At 45.8% G+C, this 23730-nt stretch overlaps 1 protein-coding gene across 3 annotated transcripts; it reads left to right on the top strand.

Annotated features, from left to right (window-relative positions):
- The first annotated feature begins 446 nt into the window (after positions 1-446).
- METTL21A (methyltransferase 21A, HSPA lysine) lies at positions 447-9622 on the top strand. 3 transcript variants are annotated; one of them, XM_038421032.1, is made up of 4 exons: positions 447-523; positions 2162-2338; positions 3822-3933; positions 6853-9622. In XM_038421032.1, the coding sequence occupies exons 2-4, from the start codon at positions 2180-2182 to the stop codon at positions 7248-7250; spliced, it is 669 nt and encodes a 222-aa protein (XP_038276960.1). In that variant the 5' UTR covers positions 447-523; positions 2162-2179; the 3' UTR covers positions 7251-9622. The 3 variants fall into 3 exon arrangements, with proteins under 3 accessions (XP_038276960.1, XP_038276962.1, XP_038276961.1); XM_038421034.2 differs by having other exon boundaries at positions 489-1742; XM_038421033.2 differs by lacking the exon at positions 447-523 and adding an exon at positions 838-1784 and having other exon boundaries at positions 6853-9590.
- The last annotated feature ends 14108 nt before the right edge of the window (positions 9623-23730 follow it).

Raw genomic sequence — 23730 nt, 5'->3', positions numbered from 1 at the left:
CATCCACCGTCTCATCGCTCCCTCGCACGCCCCAGTCTGTCTGGCTCCACCTGGTGCGGCTCGCCCAACCCTTACACTGTAAACTCTTTGGGGCAGGCACTTTGGGGGCAGGCACTGTCTCTCCGCTCTGGTTTGTCCAGCACCTGGCGCGCCGGGGCCCTGGCCCAGGACTCCTCTATGCCACAGGAATGCAAATAAATCATCATCTCCCTCAATCAGGGTCACTGGAGGCTTGGGGGGGGGAGCTGTGCCCTCTCCCCCAAGGAAGGGAGGGGCTGCGTTCAGACGGGGGGGGGCTGGCCCCACGCGGGAGCAGGGCATCCGCCCCCTCCCCCGACTCACTGCAGCCACCGCGACTATTGCAGCACCCCCCCCCCCTTAAACCAGCGGCCTCCCCCCGCCCCCCGCGTGCCCAGCTCCCCCCGCGCCCCGGAGCGCGGCGGGCGGAGCAGGGAGCGACCCCGCCCCTTTAAGGGGCGGGTGTTGGCGGGGCTCCGCGCGGCCTGCAGCGAGGCGGTGGCGGGTGAGTCTCCGGCCCCGGGTGCAGCTCGGGGCTGCAAGGAATCCTCGCGGCCCCTGGCCGCCCCTAGGGCTCGCTTGCACCGGGGGGGCGGCTCCAGCGGGCCCCCCCCCCCAGCGTGTGCAGGGCGCTGCGGGCACACTGCGGTGCAAGGGCGTTTGCAGCCGTGCGTGGGGCGCCGAGCACTTCCCGGGTGCCCGGGCAGCTCCTGCCTCCTCAGCCCGGCCGTGTGCCCGTTGCGAGGCAGGGCAGGCGGGCGGGGACGCCGCAGCCAGGCACAGGTTTCCTTTGCGTTACAGAGCCCCCCAGATTACACTCACCTTCCCCCCCCCACGCCCCCTTTTCTTTCCTGATGCAGGCTTTGGCCGAGACCTGGGCATTCTTAGGGGAGTTAGTAACTAGCATTACTCCCAGCGGCCTGGCCAAATTCCCCCGGGGGGATAATTTACCTTCTCCTTGAATTCCTCCCGCAGCTTCCATTAGATACAGTGGTATTCCTCGCGGTATGAAACTGCCTTTGTTCCGCCCACCGGAGCGGGTGATGCGATTCCCAGGAGTATATGGGGTTGAGCATCATCAGAAAGCACGACCCTTTAGGGCAGGAACCCTAGACTGCCGTCGCCGGAGGGTTCAATCACTCAATGGTACCAGCGCTCTTTACGGAGCGTGGCGTATGCGCCAAGGTGGCTGCTGAGCCCAACGGGCTAGTGACGGTTCTGTCCACCGGTAGGGCACACCCACGCACGAGCAACGCTCTGCATCCAAGCAGCAGATTCCTTCCTTCTCTGACGCCGGTCATCACAAAGCTTGATCCGGTCCACCTTGGCAATGCTTCGACCCATCTACAAGCTGACTCCATCAACCAGAGCGGCACTCTGCGTTCCTTTCCCAATCATCCACAGAGATTCCAAAGGATTCTGAGTTCTCTTTGCAAGCATCCCGAAATCGGCGCTGTCTGCCTTTCTTTCTAGACCCTTCGCGAGCTTCAGAGTACAGCACGCTCTTCGGGATCCTGTAGTCCAGCATTTGCTTCACATGTCTAAGCCACCTAAATCTTTTCTTACTAATCAACGTTCCCGTGAATGACATACCAGCAGGATTAAACACTTCCACATTTGTCACCCTGTCTTGCCATCTTATTAAAAGAATTTTACACAAGCATCTGATGTGAACCGGGGAATATCCGCATTCCTCTGTCTAACTCGCCTGAGGGGCGTATTTGGTAAGTGTGCTCAGAGAGCACCTACTGCATGACCCCCTACAGGTGAGTTTACACAAAACAGGGTGGGAGAGGAATGCCATCTTCCTCCACTTTTAGCCCAGAGGTTAGGGTACTCAACTGGGATGCAGGAGACCACCCCCCCCGTTCAAGTCTCCCCTCCAGATGAGTGAGAGAAGGAATTTGACCACCTCTTAGGTGAATGCCATAACCACCAAGCTAAGGGAAAGTCTCACGTAGGAATCCTTCAGTCTCTCGTTGAAGCTGTTCCACTGTAGCTAAACGATGAGTGAATTATTAGGATCCAAAACGGTATTTGGAATCTCCGTCATTTAAAACAAGCCAAATTAGTTTGAGAGGACAAAACAGATATTCTTTTCCCACTGAGGTTTCACATAGACTTGTTCTCCCTTGTTCCATAGGTCAGAGAGATTTGATAGATGGATAATAAAATGGCATTGGTTCCCTATGATGACAGTGCAGTCTGGGGATTGCAGAAGTTCCATAAATCTTCATCTGTGTATCATTTTGCCAACCACACAATCCAAATCAAACAAAACTGGAAGCAACTGGGTGTAGCTGCAGTCGTATGGGATGCGGTATGTATGATTAAAATAAAAATATTTCAATTTGTGCAGAACATGTGTCTGCTTCAAGTCCAACCCCTAATAATACCAAGCTTTTGTGTAGTGTATTTCATCAGTACACTTCAAAAACCTTTACAAAGGAGGCCAGTACAATTATTTCCATTTTACAGACAGGTGAAATGACATGCCCAGCAGCTTAGGAGAGCTTGCTGCAAATTCTCTGCATGAGAAGTTTTTTCCCCCAATTGAAAAGTGCTCTTTTTTTTATATTTAAAAAAAAAAAATCTTTTCATGGTACGTTGTCAGCATGATCAAAACTTTCCATTTCACAATTTTCTGCAACATTTAAAAATTAATAATTCGATCTAAATGTTCAATATTTTTAGAATTTTTTTTGTTAGATTGCTAGTGTACTGGAAACTCCCGTTTTCAGTCAGAAAATTCACTTTTTGGTAAATGAAAAATGTTGACAATTATTGCAATAGAAAGTTTAACATTTTGGAAAAAAAAATCGTGAAAGACTTTGTGGGAAATGGGGCCTCTTTCAAGATTTATCACAAAGTTGTTTTCCCATTTTTTTTTCAACCAAGTCTTAATAGTAATAAAATAATACTTCGTATTTGCATAGCTCTTTTAATCTTCAAAGCACTGGACAGCCACTAATCCCCATACCACCTTGATGAGATAGTTAAGTAGCCTCATGTTGTAGCTAGAGAACCCAAAGTACAGGAGTCGTTAGTGGTTGAGTTTGTATTGGTATTTAGCTGTACCTGGGTTCCTAGACCTGTGCTTTGACCACTAAATCATGCCCCTCTCTCTGGTCATAAATAATGACTTTGGCAATTGAACTGCTTGCATTAATTGGAGCATATACACTAACACAGCTATCATCCTGTTCCTAAGGATACTGGTGAGACAGAATTTTCTATAGCAGATGCTCTTGCAAAGTCATGATTTGGATGTAGAAACTTGCTTAACAGTAGCTCACATTGGATTTAATTTGTACTTAAATAGAAGTGCTCTTAATCCATTACACTCAACTGCTTGACCTTCATGCACACTATGGAAGAGCATGCGTACCAAGATTAAACCAAAAGGTTTTAGAAAGTTGTAAGAAATATGATAAAGGGCAATAGTGCATCTCAACAGTTCTGCAATTTTGCATTAATTTTTTGCATAAAAAAAAATCCTGCTTTTCCTTTCTTAGTGCAACTGTTTCTTTTTCTGCTTCCTTCTGTTGTGTTTTGGATTTAATGGAGAAATCATCCCATGTCATTATTTTAACCTACTTCGAAGGATTGATAGTTTGGATATTCCACTCTGCCTCCCGTCAGCCTTTGTATAACACGGATGGTGAAGTATACCTGTAGACTTGAGGTGCTTGATTGTCCACACCTTTCTAGCAACCTTTTCTACTGGTTTCAATCAGAAATACTGTGGTCTGGCATCACTAAAATTATCCCCAATTCTGAATTCGTCTTGTCTCTTGGTTCAGGCTGTAGTCCTGTGTACTTATCTGGAGATGGGAAGTATTGATCTACAAGGGCGCTCAGTGATTGAACTAGGAGCAGGAACTGGATTGCTGGGAATAGTGGCCACGTTATTGGGTAAGTTTTTCTTTAAGAAATTGGTGCTGCTGTAAAATTCACACATAGGTGACAGGGTTGCTGTGTAAGTTAACAGTCACGCTATGTGACGGTTACTGTGATGTTTCATCTTCCTTTCTTATTAGGCTTTAGAGCCTCCTGCGTAATTTATTGTGTTGATGGTGCTACATCAGGTTTCTTCATAGTAGAACCCCCTTAAGGCTGCCTGCTATTTCCATGGCTGTGAGCTCAGTGGCCAGGGCCGTCTTTACCCATACACAAAGCAGGCAGCTGCATAGGGCACCAGGAAATTTGGGGCACCACGTTTCCTGGTGCCCTGCACAGCTGTCTGCTGCTCCAGCCCCTGCCCCATCTCTTCCCCATGGCCCTACCCCTGCTCCGCCCCAGCCCTGCCCCCACTCCCCTGAGGACTCCAGAAACGGTGGGGCCTGCACTCACCGGGAAGTGGAGTGACCCGGCCCCAGCCTGCTCCGCTCCCCTGGCACCCAGGTCTGGGGGGATAGGGGAAACGGCTGGAAGCCAGGTTTGGGGGGAAGGCAGCACAGCTGGGAACCAGGGGAGCGGAGCAGGCTGGGGCCAGGTCACTCAACTTCCCACAGGAAGTAGCCATCCCCCACGGAGGCCTGGGGCGGGGTCCCACACAGCCCCCCAGCAGAGGCCTGGGGCCAGCCCCCCTGCTTCCCTCTGTGGAGGCCTGGGGTTTCACACAGCCCCCCCATGGGGGGGGGCCTCATAGGGCACCAAAATAGCTAGGGACGACCCTGTCAGTGGCATTCCCTTCTTTTCTGTAGCTATTCTCCCACAGGGAATAAATGCTGTGCTTATGTCCTTCAGCTTCATTAAAACCTCACATTTTGTACAGTGAGCTCCATCAACAGATAGCAAAGCACTTTTCAAAGATGCATAAGCATTATTAACCCTGTTTTTGCAGGGAGGGAAACTGAGGCACAGAGCAATTCAGCAACTTTCCCAGTTTCTGTCAGTCACCCAGTGGCAGGGCCAGGAACAGAACTCAGGTCTCCTGATCTAGTCTGATGTCCCATCCGCTGTGCTGGGCTGCCTTCCCTTTACAATGGGTGTGCATAGTGAGTCATGGCATCGTTAGACCAACAGTAGGGCCAGTCATAAGTCTGGTATCTCACAGCCCTAGCTTTGCTTCCTGTTATATTCACGCGTTGTTTGTTTCAAAGTTTAATTAAACACCCTGGCGGTAGCACAGATTAAGAGTAAACGTGGCCCAGGACTGCTTTGTCTGACCACCGACAACTCTTGACAAACGCTCAGTTCCCCTAACCTTAACTAGTATTAGTTTGATTTTCATTTGAAAAGCAACCGATATTTGATGATTTTAAAACTAGCGCCACCTTTATCGGAGAAACTCACTTGTTCTAACTGTAATTAATTCCTGCATGGTGTGTGTTAACAATACATTATTTCCCTGTGCCCCCCCGCCCCGGTGGGCATGGATCAGGGTTCATGTCGCACTCCCCCCTTGGTGCCCAGTCCAAGCAGGGAAGCTAATGATCCGACAGCGGACCAAATTCGGTGACATGTGACCAGGATTCATCCCTGGAGGCATGTTACGCATACACTAAAACGACATTCTCCCCCCTTACTTTTTTTTTTTTTCCTTACCTTCAGTGTAGCCATAGGATTTGATCCTGCACTTGGATCTGTGAAGGTAGATTTGATTGGAGCCCTAGGTGAGGATTTTTGAAAGCATTCAGTTTAGCCTAAATCTGTACTCAGTGTAGTTAATGAAGTCAATGGTAAAACTCTCATTAGGCCAATGAGTTCTTCTGCTAATTTACATCAGTGTAGAAGTGATGCTAATCTACATCAGTCTGCCTCTGACCCCACTGAAATCAATGGAGTTACGACAGTTTGCCCTGGCTGAGGATCTGCTCCAGTGTGTCAATTCTTAAATGTTAAGTCATCCTTAACATGTGTTAACTAGCACAACTCTGTAATCTAGAGCAGACAGCACACACGTTTGTGTAGTGTCTAAATTTGCCATGCCGATCATATCTCATTGAACTAAAACATGACTACATTCAAGTGTAATGTCCCTGTAGTGATAAATTCTAGCCACTATGGCAGACTTCCTTTTAAAATGGGGATGAAAAAAAAAATGAAATATTTATTAAATTATAAGATAAGAACGGCCGTACTGGGTCAGACCAATGGTTCATCTAGCCCAGCATTGTGTCTTCCAACAATGGCCAATGCCAGGTGCTTCAAAGGGAATGAACGGAACAGGCAGTCATCGAATGATCCACCCCTGTTGTCCACTCCCAGCTTCTGGCAATCATGCTAGGGACACGCAGAGCATGGGGTTGTGTTCTTGACCATCTTGGCTAATAGTCATTGATGGATCAATCCTTCAGGAACTTATCTAATTTTCTTTTGAACCCCATTATAGTTTAAAACTCTGCCCAAATTCAAATAAACTATCACAACCATTAACTTAAACATCCATTGAAAAAACAGCTGTGGCTAAGGATCTTCAGTCACCCATCTGCTCTGCCTGGATCCCTAGGGGTAATCTGATGCTACACCAGGGCAAAAACCAGTGAGACTTTATTATAATAATCTCCCACAATTTATTCTGTAGTTTTCTAATAGAAAGACAGAAAGCAATTGGCTCCGTCTTTCTAAAAAGAAATAGTAATTTATTCCAAAAACAATTTTGATCTGATAGTACTATTTTTACCATTAAACATAAATAAAACTAAATATTCCAAGTGTGGTTGACTTTTAAAAACAAGCAGCTCAATAAATGTTTTCGTTGTTGTTCAGTAATTTTGTTAACTCTTAACGGGAACTCGAGGTTGCGTCCCTTAAAGCATTGTATTCCAAAAGCTGTATCGGTGGACAACAGTTATTTGTCTTGAGACTTACACTCCTTGTGCCACACAGGTGCTCATGTCACCATCACAGACAGGGAAGCTGCATTGGAATTTCTCGAGTCAAATGTTCAGGCTAACTTACCTCCTGACCTCCAGCCAAGAGCTGTGGTAAAGGAACTGACTTGGGGAAGAAACTTGGGGAACTTCTCGCCAGGAAAGTTTGACTTTATCCTGGGCGCAGACATCATTTATCTGGAAGACACCTTTGCAGATCTGCTTCAGACACTGGAGCACTTGTGCTCAGAACATGCTGTTATTCTGTTATCATGTCGGATTCGCTATCAACGGGATCAGAATTTCCTGGAGATGCTGAAGGGACGATTTTCGGTATGTGAGGTCCACTATGATCCCAGTAAGGATGTACGTGTATTCAAAGCACAGAGGAGCATTCACAAGGAAGACTTTTGACTGCATTTCTTTTCTCTAATATCAAACAGTACTTGAAGGTTTGCTACTACTATTTCTACTACATATACTGTACTTGTACTGATGAGCTTAATTTCAAAAGGATCCATCTAGCCTCTTGTGCCACATCTGTTGCCATGGTATCTGAGCACATTTGAAGTTTGTATGCTCCGCCCTTCTCATGTGTATAAGGCTCATTGTCAACATCCTCATTATCACTGAGTGAGCTTAGAAAAGGTCATTTGGTTTAAACTTTTTCAGCCAAGAGACTTTCCCTGTGAAAAATAGGGTTTAATTGAAAACAGCTGTTTTGCAGGAATAATCATTTCATGAAGGTTGTTCAGTTGGTTGACAGGAAATTACAAACATTCTTTTTTGTTTCAAAATGAACATTTTCCTTTTAGTTCTTGTAAATTAAAAATGTTTCAAAATATCAGATTTTGGGGTTTCCCTCCCCATTTCTGCCCCTCAGTAGAACAGAATGAAGGATGTTGAGGGATTCCCCTTTCACTTCTTCTATTTTTCCTCTCATTTTTTCTCTCTTTCCTTGCTGTAACTTTTCAAAGCTCCCTCAACTTTGGAAAGTTCGAGTGGGGAAAAATGTAAACTAAACAGTGTAGAGACAAGTAACTGTCCCAGGACACCTCATTGTGGCCTAGGGCAGCTCTGTAGGCACCCTGCCTTAGTTTCCCTCTGAGTTCTGCTAAAATAATTCAGTCATAAGCAAAGTCTTTGAAACAGTATTACTCTTCTCCTGGGGTCTAATTCGTTCAATATAATTAAACTCCCACAAAGCTTCCTTTCTACTCATCTTCAGATTTAGGGTCTGAGTCCTCCTTGCGACTGTGGCTTTAAAGTTTGGCCTCCCCAGCCTGTAACTTACTTCGCAAGTCTGGGATCTCACAGTCCTCCATCCTGGGGTTATGTGCTGGTTGACTTCTTTATCCAGCAACTTCCTAGTGTCCCCGAGGCCTCTCCCGTATATATCCCTAGGCTTGGCCTGACTTAGTCCCATGACTTTCCTCTCACATGACCAAAATAATTTTCTCACCTGGGGAGGCAAGTTAGGCTTGTCACTGGAGGACGTAGGCCCACCTCCCCTTAAAGGGCCTGCTGCCGCTAAGCAACTGTAGTGTTGTAATATGGACGCTTCCTACATTAACAGAAAGTGGTAGTTATGTCCTATGGGGTGGAGCTTTTGCCTCCCTGTTATCCTTGCTCTCCTCAAACCTTAAGGTGCGAAAGAGAGCCCCTGTCCTCCCACTCCCACCAGGCTCCTAGAGAGGGTGTGTGGTGTCCCTTCTGATGACCTAGCTGCATCTACTCTGGGGATAGGTTGCTGTGGTGCTCCAGGCATGATATTGTTTGCATCCCTGAGCAATGTAGCTAGGTCAGTCTAATTGTTCAATGTAGACCAGGACTAAGAAAAAGGAAAAGTGTCCAAAAATCTGAAACCATGGACACCCAGTAGCAGAAAGGAAAAAGTGAGGGGAAAACAAACAATAGTTTGAACGTTTTCAAAAAATATTTCATGAAAATTTTAAAAAGCCCTGCTAAACTGAAACAATTTTGAAATTTTGTGGTTGGGTTCCCCCCCCCCCCCCCCCCGCACTGGCTGTAGGAACTGTGACACTGAAGTCCTGTCAATAGCAGGATATGCCAAATAGCAGGGTGATTTTAGAGCCAGAAATGTTAAGATTCACACAGAGAGTGAACGTTCCTGGGTGTGTATGCACCCACGTGCGTGTGTGTACATGCACAAAAAGAAGGGATATTGTGAGATCAAGACAAATGGATTTTTAAAGACCTACTCAGCTTTTGGGTCTCAAAGAATGGTTACAGCATAGTGTTCTAAGCATCACCACCTCAGTTACATCATTGTCATGAAACTCCTTCTATTAGTCTGACTTGATAAGTTTTCAAATAGGTTGAGGGCTCTCATAAAGAGGATGGTGATGAATTGTTCTCCATGTCTGATGAATGTAGGACAGGAAGTAATGGGCTTAATCTGCAGCAAGGGAGATTTAGTTAGAGATTAGGAAACACTTTCTGTCAGGGTGGTTGAGCTCTGGCATAGACTTTCAAGGGAGGTTGTGGAATCCCCCTAATCGGAGGTTTTTAAGAACAGGTTGGACAAACTCTTGTCATGGATGGTCTAGGTCAGTGGTTCTCAAACTTTTTTTTTTTTTTCACGGACCACTTGAAAATTGCTGAGGGTCTCGGCGGACCACTTTAATGATCTTTCCAAATGTTGTTTGTACTGTTAGCCAACTATTGTAAAGCACTTTGGATAAAAGCACAAATTAAAAAAAATACCCTTAATAATAATAAACATTTTTTTTGTTCTACAAATAAAAGCACACAACTCGTATTTTAATATCAGTAGTCTTACCTTTCTAATGTGATGGATGTGCCCTCTCTCCCCCGCCGCGGCAGTTCCCCAAGCTGGGGCTGGGAAGGAGGAGGGTCTCTTTCTCTTTCCCCCGCCATGGCAGCCCCCGAGCTGGGGCTGGGAAGGACTGGGGGTGTCTCCCCAGCCACAGAGCTGAGGCTGGAAAGGGGGTCTCTCCCGGGCAGCCCTGGAGCTGGTGAAAATGGCCTCTTTCTCTGGCCACCGCAGCCCTGCGCGTCCCAAATTCCCCCCACCCCCTCTTCTCAACTCCACTGCCCCCTCCCACCTACACCCTATTCCCCCCCCCAAGGCCACCACCTCACGTTACGTGTGCGTCTTCTCCATGGTCCAGGCACCTAATTAGTGGAGCAACGCCTGTACGGCTCCACTAATTAGGGGGGTGGTTCTTCATTCTCTTGTGTGCGGCAGCCCAGGTGTGCACCTTAGAAGGAACTATCCACGGACCACCTGAATGGAGCTCGCAAACCACTGGTGGTCTGCAGACCACAGATTGAGAACCTCTGGTTTAGGTTTACTTGGTCTTGCCTCAATTCATAGAACTGAACTAGATGCCTATGGAAGTCTCTTCCAGCCCTACATTTGATTCTCTACCCTAATTGTTTATGTAGCTAAATCATCTATTTTGACTACTATCCTTGAGAATTGCTATTTCTGGGTGGAGGGTTTTTTTGTAAACAGACCTCTCAGAGTCGAGTGATTGTGTTTATAATTTGTAATACAGCCGAGGGTCATAGAATCATAGAATCATAGAATATCAGGGTTGGAAGGGACCCCAGAAGGTCATCTAGTCCAACCCCCTGCTCAAAGCAGGACCAAGTCCCAGTTAAATCATCCCAGCCAGGGCTTTGTCAAGCCTGACCTTAAAAACCTCTAAGGAAGGAGATTCTACCACCTCCCTAGGTAACGCATTCCAGTGTTTCACCACCCTCTTAGTGAAAAAGTTTTTCCTAATATCCAATCTAAACCTCCCCCATTGCAACTTGAGACCATTACTCCTCGTTCTGTCATCTGCTACCATTGAGAACAGTCTAGAGCCATCCTCTTTGAAACCCCCTTTCAGGTAGTTGAAAGCAGCTATCAAATCCCCCCTCATTCTTCTCTTCTGCAGACTAAACAATCCCAGCTCCCTCAGCCTCTCCTCATAAGTCATGTGCTCTAGACCCCTAATCATTTTCGTTGCCCTTCGTTGTACTCTTTCCAATTTATCCACATCCTTCCTGTAGTGTGGGGCCCAAAACTGGACACAGTACTCCAGATGAGGCCTCACCAGTGTCGAATAGAGGGGAACGATCACGTCCCTCGATCTGCTCGCTATGCCCCTACTTATACATCCCAAAATGCCTTTGGCCTTCTTGGCAACAAGGGCACACTGCTGACTCATATCCAGCTTCTCGTCCACTGTCACCCCTAGGTCCTTTTCCGCAGAACTGCTGCCGAGCCATTCGGTCCCTAGTCTGTAGCGGTGCATTGGATTCTTCCATCCTAAGTGCAGGACCCTGCACTTATCCTTATTGAACCTCATTAGATTTCTTTTGGCCCAATCCTCCAATTTGTCTAGGTCCTTCTGTATCCTATCCCTCCCCTCCAGCGTATCTACCACTCCTCCCAGTTTAGTATCATCCGCAAATTTGCTGAGAGTGCAATCCACACCATCCTCCAGATCATTTATGAAGATATTGAACAAAACGGGCCCCAGGACCGACCCCTGGGGCACTCCACTTGACACCGGCTGTCAACTAGACATGGAGCCATTGATCACTACCCGTTGAGCCCGACAATCTAGCCAGCTTTCTACCCACCTTATAGTGCATTCATCCAGCCCATACTTCCTTAACTTGCTGACAAGAATGCTGTGGGAGACCGTGTCAAAAGCTTTGCTAAAGTCAAGAAACAATACATCCACTGCTTTCCCTTCATCCACAGAACCAGTAATCTCATCATAAAAGGCGATTAGATTAGTCAGGCATGACCTTCCCTTGGTGAATCCATGCTGACTGTTCCTGATCACTTTCCTCTCCTCTAAGTGCTTCAGGATTGATTCTTTGAGGACCTGCTCCATGATTTTTCCAGGGACTGAGGTGAGGCTGACTGGCCTGTAGTTCCCAGGATCCTCCTTCTTCCCTTTTTTAAAGATGGGCACTACATTAGCCTTTTTCCAGTCATCCGGGACTTCCCCCGTTCGCCACGAGTTTTCAAAGATAATGGCCAAGGGCTCTGCAATCACAGCCGCCAATTCCTTCAGCACTCTCGGATGCAATTCGTCCGGCCCCATGGACTTGTGCATGTCCAGCTTTTCTAAATAGTCCCTAACCACCTCTATCTCTACAGAGGGCTGGCCATCTCTTCCGCATTTTGTGTTGCCCAGCACAGCAGTCTGGGAGCTGACCTTGTTAGTGAAAACAGAGGCAAAAAAAGCATTGAGTACATTAGCTTTTTCCACATCCTCTGTCACTAGCTTGCCTCCCTCATTCAGTAAGGGGCCCACACTTTCCTTGGCTTTCTTCTTGTTGCCAACATACCTGAAGAAACCCTTCTTGTTACTCTTGACATCTCTTGCTAGCTGCAGCTCCAGGTGCGATTTGGCCCTCCTGATATCTTTCCTACATGCCCGAGCAATATTTTTATACTCTTCCCTGGTCATATGTCCAACCTTCCACTTCTTGTAAGCTTCTTTTTTATGTTTAAGATCCGCTAGGATTTCACCATTAAGCCAAGCTGGTCGCCTGCCATATTTACTATTCTTTCGACTCATCGGGATGGTTTGTCCCTGTAACCTCAACAGGGATTCCTTGAAATACAGCCAGCTCTCCTGGACTCCCTTCCCTTTCATGTTAGTCCCCCAGGGGATCCTGGCCATCTGTTCCCTGAGGGAGTCAAAGTCTGCTTTCCTGAAGTCCAGGGTCCGTATCCTGCTGCTTACCTTTCTTCCCTGCGTCAGGATCCTGAACTCAACCAACTCATGGTCACTGCCTCCCAGATTCCCATCCACTTTTGCTTCCCCCACTAATTCTACCCGGTTTGTGAGCAGCAGGTCGAGAAAAGCGCTCCCCCTAGTTGGCTCCCTTAGCACTTGCACCAGGAAATTGTCCCCTACGCTTTCCAAAAACTTCCTGGATTGTCTATGCACCGCTGTATTGCTCTCCCAGCAGATATCAGGAAAATTAAAGCCTCCCAGATTCCCATCCACTTTTGCTTCCCCCACTAATTCTACCCGGTTTGTGAGCAGCAGGTCGAGAAAAGCGCTCCCCCTAGTTGGCTCCCCTAGCACTTGCACCAGGAAATTGTCCCCTACGCTTTCCAAAAACTTCCTGGATTGTCTATGCACCGCTGTATTGCTCTCCCAGCAGATATCAGGAAAATTAAAGTCACCCATGAGAATCAGGGCATGCGATCTAGTAGCTTCCGTGAGTTGCCGGAAGAAAGCCTCATCCACCTCATCCCCCTGGTCCGGTGGTCTATAGCAGACTCCCACCATGACATCACTCTTGTTGCACACACTTCTAAACTTAATCCAGAGACACTCAGGTTTTTCCACAGTTTCGTACCGGAGCTCTGAGCAGTCATACTGCTCCCTTACATACAGTGCTACTCCCCCACCTTTTCTGCCCTGCCTGTCCTTCCTGAACAGTTTATAACCATCCATGACTGTACTCCAGTCATGTGAGTTATCCCACCAAGTCTCTGTTATTCCAATCACGTCATAATTCCTTGACATCACCAGGACCTCCAGTTCTCCCTGCTTGTTTCCAAGGCTTTGTGCATTTGTATATAAGCACTTGAGATAACCTGTTGATCGCCCCTCATTCCCAGTATGAGGCAGGAGCCCTCCCCTCTCAGACATTCCTGCCTGTGCTTCCTCCCGGTATCCCGCTTTCCCACTTACCTCAGGGCTTTGGTCTCCTTCCCCCGGTGAACCTAGTTTAAAGCCCTCCTCACTAGGTTAGCCAGCCTGCTGGCAAAGATGTTCTTCCCTCTCTTCGTAAGATGGAGCCCGTCTCTGCCCAGCACTCCTCCTTCATGGAACACCATCCCATGGTCAAAGAATCCAAAGCCTTCTCTCCGACACCACCTGCGTAGCCATTCGTTGACCTCCACGATTCGACGGTCCCTACCCAGGCCTTTTCCTTCCACGGGGAGGATGGACGAGAACACCACTTGCGCCTCCAACTCCTTTATCCTTCTTCCCAGAGCCACGTAGTCCGCAGTGATCCGCTCAAGGTCATTCTTGGCAGTATCATTGGTGCCCACGTGGAGAAGCAGGAAGGGGTAGCGATCCGAGGGCTTGATGAGTCTCGGCAGTCTCTCCGTCACATCACGAATCTTAGCCCCTGGCAAGCAGCAGACTTCTCGGTTTTCCCGGTCAGGGCGGCAGATAGATGACTCAGTCCCCCGGAGGAGAGAGTCCCCGACCACCACCACCCGCCTTCTCCTCTTGGGAGTGGTGGTCGTGGAACCCCCAACCTCAGGACATCGCATCTCATGCCTCCCAACCAGCGGGGTCTCCTTCTGCTTTCTCCCCCCAGACATATCATCTGGTCCACTCTCCGCAATGGTACCTGTGGAGAGAACATGAAAGCGGTTAGTTACCTGTGTCTGTGTTACTGGAACCCGGACATTCCGCTTACCTCTTCTGGAGGTCACATGTTGCCAAGCTTCTTCACTGGCCTCTTGGCTCCTCTGTGCAACCTGCTCTATATCTTTAGAGCTTTGTGCCCCTAGAAGGCTATCCTGAGTTTGGTCCAGAAAATCCTCAGTCTCTCGTATACAACGATGGGTCACCCCATCCCAAAACCACCAACCAAGATCTAGTAGTGGTCCATCATTACCGGGCAGGAGAGAGCCAAGATAATACAACTGATTGTCAAAAAATAAATAAAATAACATAATAGGGATTTTAACTTAAACCAGAACAAACAGAACTGGATTCCACCTACCTATAATAACATTAAATAGATGAAGAATGTATATAATAAAAACATTTATAACGGGGTGTGTGTGAGTGTGTATATGTATGTATATATATACATATATACACACACACACACTTACTACTAAATGTACTTAACTCAATATAATCCCCTAAATAAAGGAATATATCTAGCTCGATATGCACAGACTATTATCTTATAGGTTGTTGTTTTTATTATGTTAGTTCAATGTTCCCCTTTCCCCAGATATGTCACAGGGTACTATCTAATGCTCAAGACAGCCTTTGAGCCCTGACAGGTTTCAGAGTAGCAGCCATGTTAGTCTGTATTCGCAAAAAGAAAAGGAGTACTTGTAGCACCTTAGAGACTAACAAATTTATTAGAGCATAAGCTTTCGTGAGCTACAGCTCACTTCATCGGATGCATTTGGTCGTGAGCTGTAGCTCACGAAAGCTTATGCTCTAATAAATTTGTTAGTCTCTAAGGTGCCACAAGTACTCCTTTTCTTTTTGAGCCCTGAGTGGCTCTCCTGACTTCCTGAAGGGATGGATTTGACTCCAGTGGTGCTCGCTTGCATGAGTGGATGTTAGACCAGACCCAGGGGATCTGAAGGACTTTTGCTTTTCCTGTTGCAGTTCTCTGGCATCACATGTATCAATGATAGGAGATAACCAGAACCGATGATGAGGAACGGAAGCTCAGGAACAGGTTATCAAACATGACCAGCCAGCTTTAAACTAAAAGAAATCTCTTCTGTATGCCCTGTTCAACCTCAGTCACTCCACTTACTCTCAGTTTCTCTCAGTCCTGGTTTCCCTCTGTCTCTCTGGCTGCCCTCTCCCCACACCCTATTTCTCTGCATTTACTCCCAGACTCTGTGTTTCTCTCTCTTTCTCAAGCTGCCTACTGCCTGCCTCTGTCCCTCCACTGCTTCCCTCTTCTCCCACAACTGTCACCTCCCCTCCCTCTGAGAATAGGGGCCACCTCCTCTCCATAGCAAACAGACAGTACATTCACCCTGAACACACCCTAAATCATATATTCCCCATACAGGGTCAAGTCCATTTACCATTTGTTTTGTTTCCAGCAGGTCTTAGTAGTTGCTGTTAGGGAAAAGTATCATCCTTTGTATTGTGGTAGTTCCTAGAAACGCCAGTCAAGAGCTGGACCCCACTGTACTATGCACTTTGTAGAGATACAGAAAGAAGCAGTCAGAGCTCCAATGAGCTTACAGTCTATCGCTGTCTTCTTGCAAAGACTCAATCACATGTGTAATGTTAACCAATGCAAGAACAAACAAGTTACCAAGTTAAAACAGAATTTGATTAGCAGAAGGAATGGGATGGGGGAGAAAATAGACAATAAAATCAGGAAAAGATGACATGAAAACGAAGAAGAGAGTAAAGGAGGAAAAATAGAGGTGAGAAAGCAAAAGTATTCAAATATCAAAGGCAAAGCACCTATATCTCCAAATGTATTTGTAAAGCATAAAAAATACATAAAAAGAACAGGAGTGCTTATGGCACCTTAGAGACTAACATGCTCTAATACATTTGTTAGTCTCTAAGGTGCCACGAGTACTCCTGTTGTTTTTGCAGATACAGACTAACACGGCTGCTACTCTGAAACCAGAAAGTACAGTTTCTTTTTTGAATTACTTTTGTCTATTGTACACTCAATTTATAAAGGCTCCAATTCACAAAAGAATTTTAAGCATGTGCTTAAATCATGTGCTTAAGTCCCAATCAGGCCTGTGCTAAGCTGTTTTCCCTGGGTCCATTTCCACCAGCTGAACTCATAGACTCATAGATATTAAGGTCAGAAGGGACCATTATGATCATCTAGTCTGACCCCCTGCACAATGCAGGCCACAGAATCTCACCCACCCACTCCTGCAAAAAACCTCTCACCTATGTCTGAGCTATTGAAGTCCTCAAATCATGGTTTAAAGACTTCAAGGTGCAGAAAATCCTCCAGCAAGTGACCCATGCCCCATGCTGCAGAGAAAGGCGAAAAACCCCCAGGGCCTCTTCCAATCTGTCCTGGAGGAAAATTCCTTCCCAACCCCAAATATGGCGATCAGCTGAACCCTGAGCATGGGGGCAAGATTCACCAACCAGATACCCAGGAAAGAATTCTCTATAGTAACTCAGATCCCACCCCATCTAACATCCCATCACAGGCCATTGGGCCTATTTACCATGAATAGTTAAGGATCAATTAATTGCCAAAATCATGTCATCCCACCATACCATCTCCTCCATCAATTTATTGAGTTTATTCTTGAAGCCAGATAGGTCTTTTGCCTCCACGGCTTCCCTTGGAAGGCTGTTCCAAAACTTCACTCCTCTGATGGTTAGAAACCTTTATCTAATTTCAAGTCTAAATTTCCTGATTGCCATTTGTTCTTGTGTCCACATTGGTACTGAGCTTAAATAATTCCTCTCCCTCTCTGGTATATATCCCTCTGATATATTTATAGAGAGCAATCATATCTCCCCTCAGCCTTCTTTTGGTTAGGCTAAACAAGCCAAGCTCCTTGAGTCTCCTTTCATTAGACAGGTTTTCCATTCCTCGGATCATCCTAGTAGCCCTTCTCTGTACCTGTTCCAGTTTGAATTCATCCTTCTTGAACATGGGAGACCAGAACTGCACACAGTATTCCAGATGAGGTCTCACCAGTGCCTTGTATAACGGTACTAACACTTCCTTATCTCTACAGGAAATACCTCGCCTGATGCCTCCCAAGACCGCATTAGCTTTTTTCACGGCCATATCACATTGGCAGCTAATGGTCATCCTGTGATCAATCAATAGTCCAAGGTCCTTCTACTCCTCCGTTACATCTAATTGATGCATCCCCATCTTATAACTAAAATTCTTGTTATTAATCCCTAAGTGCATGACCCTACACTTCTCACTATTCAATTTCATCCTATTACTATTACTCCAGTTTACAAGGTCATCCAGATCCTCCTGTATGATATCCTGGTCCTTCTCTAAATTGGCAATACCTCCCAACTTTGTATCATCTGCAAACTTTATTAGCACACTCCCACTTTTTGTGCTGAGGTCAATAATAAAAAGATTAAATAAGATTGGTCCCAAAACTGATCCCTGAGGAACTCCACTGGTAACCTCCCTCCAGCCTGAAACTTCACCTTTCAGTATGACCCGTTGTAGTCTCCCCTTTAACCAATTCCTTATCCATCTTTCAATTTTCATATTGATCCCCATCTTTTCCAATTTAACTAATAATTCCCCATGTGGCACCGTATCAAATGCCTTACTGAAATCTAGGTAAATTAGATCCACTGTGTTTCCTTTGTCTAAAAAATCTGTTACTTTCTCAAAGAAGGAGACCAGGTTGGTTTGGTATGACCTACCTCTTGTAAAACATGTTGTATTTTGTCTCATTTACCATTGACCTCAATGTCCTTAATTACTTTCTCCTTCAAAAATTTTTCCAAGACCTTGCATACTACAGATGTCTGGGGCCATAGTTCTTATTTCTCAGCGTTGAAGATTACTCAGAAGTGATCTGTTAAGAATGTTAATTTTAATCAATGAAGGAGGATGTGGCCTGAAATGCACTATTCTGTAGATCTGTTTTTAGGAATATTTTCTTGTAATTCACAAGCCACAAGGTGTCACTAAAGCTGTAGACACATCGCTCAACGAAAACCAGCATAATGAAAACAAATATTAATTCTCGTTAGGTGATGGGAAAACTGCATCCTCAATAAAAACACCACATCTCTAAATCGTAAGCCATAATTTAACAGCAAATAAAGCTCATTCTGTAAGTGAGCTTGTGGATCAGCTGAACAGCGTTAAGAAAACTGTAGAACATTCACATTCTCTTCCCTGGTGCATGGCTGGCCTCCAGATCCGGCCTCTCAATTACCTTCCCATTGGCCTAATTTCCAGTGCTGTCCACCCTTATTTCTCTCACACTCTTGATCTGTCATCACTGTACATTTAGTCTTTCTTTTAGGGCTTGATCCTGCAAAGAGCTTTGAACTAGGGCTGTCAATTAATCGCAAAAAGAAAAGGAGTACTTATGTCACCTTAGAGACTAACAAATTTATTAGAGCATAAGCTTTCATGAGCTACAGCTCACTTCATCTTATGCAATTAAAAAAAAATTAATCATGATTAATCGCACTGTTAAACAATAGAATACTAATTGAAATTTATTAAATATTTTTGGAAGTTTTTCTACATTTTCAAATATATTGATTTTATTTACAACACACAATACAATGTGTACAGTGCTCACTTTATATTATTTTTTTTATTACATATATTTGCACCGTAAAAATGATAAACGAAATAGTATTTTTCAGTTCACCTCATACAACTACATAGTGCAATCTCTTTATCCTGAAAGTGCAACTTACAAATGTAGATTTTTTTTGTTCCATAACTGCACTCAAAAACAAAACAACGTCAAACTTTAGAGCCTACAAGTCCACTCAGTCCTACTTCTTGTTCAGCCAAACCCTAAGACAAACAAGTTTATTTACATTTATGGGACATAATGCTGCCCACTTCTTATTTACAGTATCACCTGAACGTGAGAACAGGCATTTGCATGGCACTTTTGTAGCCGGCATTGCAAGGTATTTATGTGTCAGATATGCTAAACATTCGTATGCCCCTTCATGCTTCAGCCACCATTCCAGAGGACATGCTTCCATGCTGATGACAATCATTTAAAAAAAATGCTTTAATTAAATTTGTGACTGAACTCCTTGGGGGAGAATTATATGTTTCCTGCTCTGTTTTACCCACATTTTGCCATATATTTCATGTTATAGCAATCTCGGATAATGACCCAGCACATGTTCGTTTTAAGAACACTTTCACGGCAGATTTGACAAAACGCAAGGAAGTTACTTACCAACATGAGATTTCTAAAGATAGCTACGGCACTCAACCCAAGGTTTAAGAATCTGCAGTGCCTTCCAAAATCTGAGAGGGACAATATGTGAAGCATGCTTTCAGAAGTCTTAAAAGAGCAACACTCCAATGTGGAAACTACAGAACCCGAACCACCAAAAAAGAAAATCATCCTTTTGCTGGTGGCATCTGACTCAGATGATGAACGTGAACATGCGTCGGTCTGCACTGCTTTGGATCATTATCGAGCAGATCCCATCTTCAGCATGAATGCATGTCCTCTGGAATAGTGGATGAAGCATGAAGAGACATGAATCTGTAGCACATCTGGCACGTAAATATCTTGCAACGCTGGCTGCAACAATGCCATGAGAATGCTTGTTCTCACTTTCAGGTGAGATTGTAAACAAGAAGCGAGCAGCATTATCTCCTGCAAATGTAAATAAACTTGTTTGTCTGAGAGATTGGCTGAACAAAAAGTAGGACTGAGTGGACTTGTAGGCTCTAAAGTTTTACAGTGTTTTATTTTTGAGTGCAATTATTTTTTTTTGTATATAATTCTATCTTTGTAAATTGCACTTTCAGGATTAAGAGATTGCACTACAGTATTTGTATTAGGTGAATTGAAAAATACTATTTCTTTTGTTTTTTACCATGCAAATATTTGTAATAAAAAATAAATATAAAGTGAGCATTGTACACTTTATATTCTGTGTGGTGATTGAAACTAACATATCTGAAAATATAGAAAACATCAAAAAATATTTAAATAAATGGTATTCTATTATTCTTTAACAGTGCGATTAATCGTGATTAATTTTTTTATCGCTTGATAGCCCTACCTTGAACACTTTACCCTGATCCAGTAAAGCACTTAATTTTGTGCTTAATATTAAGAATATGGGTAGTCCCATTGCAGGATTGAGCATCTTGCAGTGCTTTGTGCTGTGGGCATTTACACCTGCAGGTTGCCACTTGGAAACTATTGACACAATGTAGTAACCTTAATTCAGCAGACCAGAAGAAATGCCAGCAAGGCAGTCCCACATCCTGGAATAAACAAGTAGCTTCCATACTAGATCTTGGTGCAAAGAGGGGATTTCCAACTGGAGAATAGTTTGGCATTTGAACTTAAAACTCAGGGTTTTGTGTCACTTCTGCTTATTATTTAACAACTTGCAACAAAGGTTTTCTCACTTCAACCCATCTCCTCCCAGAGCCTACAATGAAATTAGAGGGTTATAATTGTCCGTGCTTCCCTTACCTGATATGGTGGAACAAAAAAGGGGGCTGAATTCATGTGGTCTGGGCTCCAACCCGGGAAGAGGAGTTAATGGCGTCCCAGACGATGCTAGGGGATTTGTAGCAGAAACGCTGATCTAGCAGAAACAAAACAAGTTATGTAGTGGCTAGCAAGTGCGACATCTGTGTGTAAAGTGCTACTCCACCCAGCTCTGTGTTCATACTGGGAAAAGCGAGGTCTGTTCACCAAGGGCCTGATTCTCTGTTTCCCTGCACCTTGTACAGTTCTTCGCATCGCAAAGGGAGCCTGAAATATGGCCATTCTGATTCGTCTGTGCTTTGCACTCACTTTGCATTGGCGTTAGTGACTACATGAGGTGCAGAGAAATGGCAAATGGGAGCCAAGGATTGTAATTATTGACGGCCCATGGAAGATACTGCTGAACTGTACTTCAACTCCTGAGACCCCTGACTGCTCCAGGCTGAACAGCTTCTGAGAATTAAAGCTGTCACCCTCTCATTTTCCTTGTACTTACCAGAGGAAAGAGCTGAATTGCCTGCCCAGGTCAGCTTAGCTGTTGCATATCAGCATACTGCACTCTGGGAAGGGTACAGGTGGCTTGTTTGCTCTCCTTCAGAGCGTAGTGTGGGGCACCACTGCTTTTCAGTGCCTACTGGAAAGAAACTGATACAGGTGACAACTTTTCATTGGCAGCCTTGGCGCAGAAACGTGTCAGTCAGTTCACCCCCGATGGCAAAGCGGAGCTCAGATCAAAAACTTGCCCCGGAGGGAAGGAAGAGGCTCAAAACCAGACAGGAACCTTCTCTGTTCCTTGGTGCCAAAATAAGTTTTCCGACGATGAGAAGCAGCGAGAGCATTTTGCTGTCCTCATCACCCGCACAGGCTGCACTCACACTCCGTGTGTGTGTGCGTCTTTGCAACTTTGTCATCTGTTTGTTGAGTGGAGATTGTGCTGCATCACTCACACTGCTGCTGTGTCTAGTTAGAGCTTACTGCTGTTCTCTCCTGCTCCCTCCCCCCCCGGGCTGTGTGCTGCTCATTCATCTAACCTTACTGCAGGCTATTTGGGGAGAGGGAAGTGATGTGGTTGAATTCCCTCCCCTTTAAATTGGATGTGGGAGGCAATAAGAAGCCACCCAGAACACGTTTCCACACAGGGGTTTCTTCTTTGTTCGTGGGATGAGAGTTACTTTTAAGTGTAAAGAAATTAAAAAGGATAGTGACTGACTGAACTTAACCATACAGAGATTAATACACAACTCATTTTGGCTACCTCCCTGACCCCCGCCTTTGTCTGAGGCTGTCATATGGTGGCCCTTCTCCTGGGGAGCCCTCCTGTGGCAGGCCATAGTACAATTGGTGCACCTGCCTCACTTTCTCCTTTCTTCCAGCATCTCCATTAACGCCATGCCTTTGTTTCCAGGTATAAATAGCCCTCTGCATCGTTAATTTATTACAAAAAAAATCCCACAACCATAATCTAACCCTCCCCCGCACAGTCTAAATAGTGCAGTCAATCTTTCAATTCCCAACGGTCTATCCTGTACGGCTCTGACATCTCTCGCCATGCCTACAACTGCCCCTATAGAACAGCTCCAGCATCTCTCACCACGCTCCGGGTCTCAGGTACCGCTCTGTGGTCGCTCACCCTGTCTAGCTGGGGTGCTTCTCTGTGCTTCCGGTTTCATTCTCAGGTCTAAGTCTAGCTCTTGCCCAGAGACATCAACTGTCTCACTCCTTCATCATTCCTCAGCCTTCAGCTCTCCGGCTCAGGGAGCCAACAGGCATCTTCCTCTGCCACTATCAGCCCTCTCTGGCCTGGGGAAGTTTGTAGGTGACCCTGACTGCCTTTCTGCCTTTTGCTTTCACCAGCCTGATCTGGCTCTGCTGCTTAACCAGGGAACGCTGACCACTCTCTCCTTCAGAGGCATCCCCCCCGTGTAGCTCTCAGCCCGGCTCTGCACTTCTTCTGAACTCCGTTGCAGGAGTCTAAGTTCTGAACTCTCCTTCAGGGCATCCATCCCTGAGCATCCTGCACTCTCAGTTCTGGACTCTGTCAGTGCCCCTAGGCAGGAAAGTTGGGTCTGATTTCATGGAAGGGACCAGCTACCCTCTTACAGAGAACTACCATAGTTTATCAGACAGCCAGTCTGAGAACCAGCCCGTACATTGCTCGTCTTAGGAAATATCTCCCTAGCTTATCTCAGTTTTTCTTACACAGAAGATGGTAACCAATTTGACAGTCAGCAGCAGTCCAAGGAAATAATTGACTGAATTTGAGGTGTTTTTTAATAGACCAGAGGCTCTCAAACTGCATTGCACCACAACTCCATTCTGATCAAAATTACTACACGACTCCAAAACGGGACTGAAGCCTGAACCCGCCTGAGCCCGGCTGCCCCGGGGAGGGCAGGAGCCAAAACCAAAGCCCCAGGACTTCAGCCCTGGATGGGGGGCCTGTGACCTGAGCTCCGCTGCACAGGGCTGAAGCCAAAGCCTGAGCCCTGCAGCCCAGGGCAGAAGCCTTTGGGCTTTGGTCCCAGGCGGTGGGGCTCGGGCTTTGGCTCCGGCCAGCGGGGCTCAGGCTTGGGCCCCAGCAAGTCTATCACCAGCCTTGGCGACCCCATTAAAACAGAGTCATGACCTACTTTGGGGTTGTGACCTGCAGTTTGAGAACTACTGTAATAGACGATTGCCCACCCATTAGCAGTAAAGGGTAAGTCGGCTGTAGGAATCCACAGAGAATCTGGTGGCTTTGTTAGGACCAGTGGCTGAAACGTGTGCGTGAAGTATACATGCATTTCTGCTGAAAACCACCCGCATGAAAGCAGCACCTACTTTTCTTAACAAGTGCTCCTTAGGTGTGTTCAGAGTCACAGCTGCTGACTTTAGTTACAACCCCCTCCCCCCCCCAGTTTTACTCTTTAGCAAGACATGGTGGTGGATTCCATTTGTATCATCCACACACTTACT

Source organism: Dermochelys coriacea, chromosome 11 (genome assembly GCF_009764565.3).
Source record: "Dermochelys coriacea isolate rDerCor1 chromosome 11, rDerCor1.pri.v4, whole genome shotgun sequence".
Taxonomy (NCBI): Eukaryota; Metazoa; Chordata; order Testudines; family Dermochelyidae; genus Dermochelys; species Dermochelys coriacea.
The sequence above is the reverse complement of the archived record's forward strand: the minus strand, read 5'-3'. Positions and strand labels throughout refer to the sequence as shown.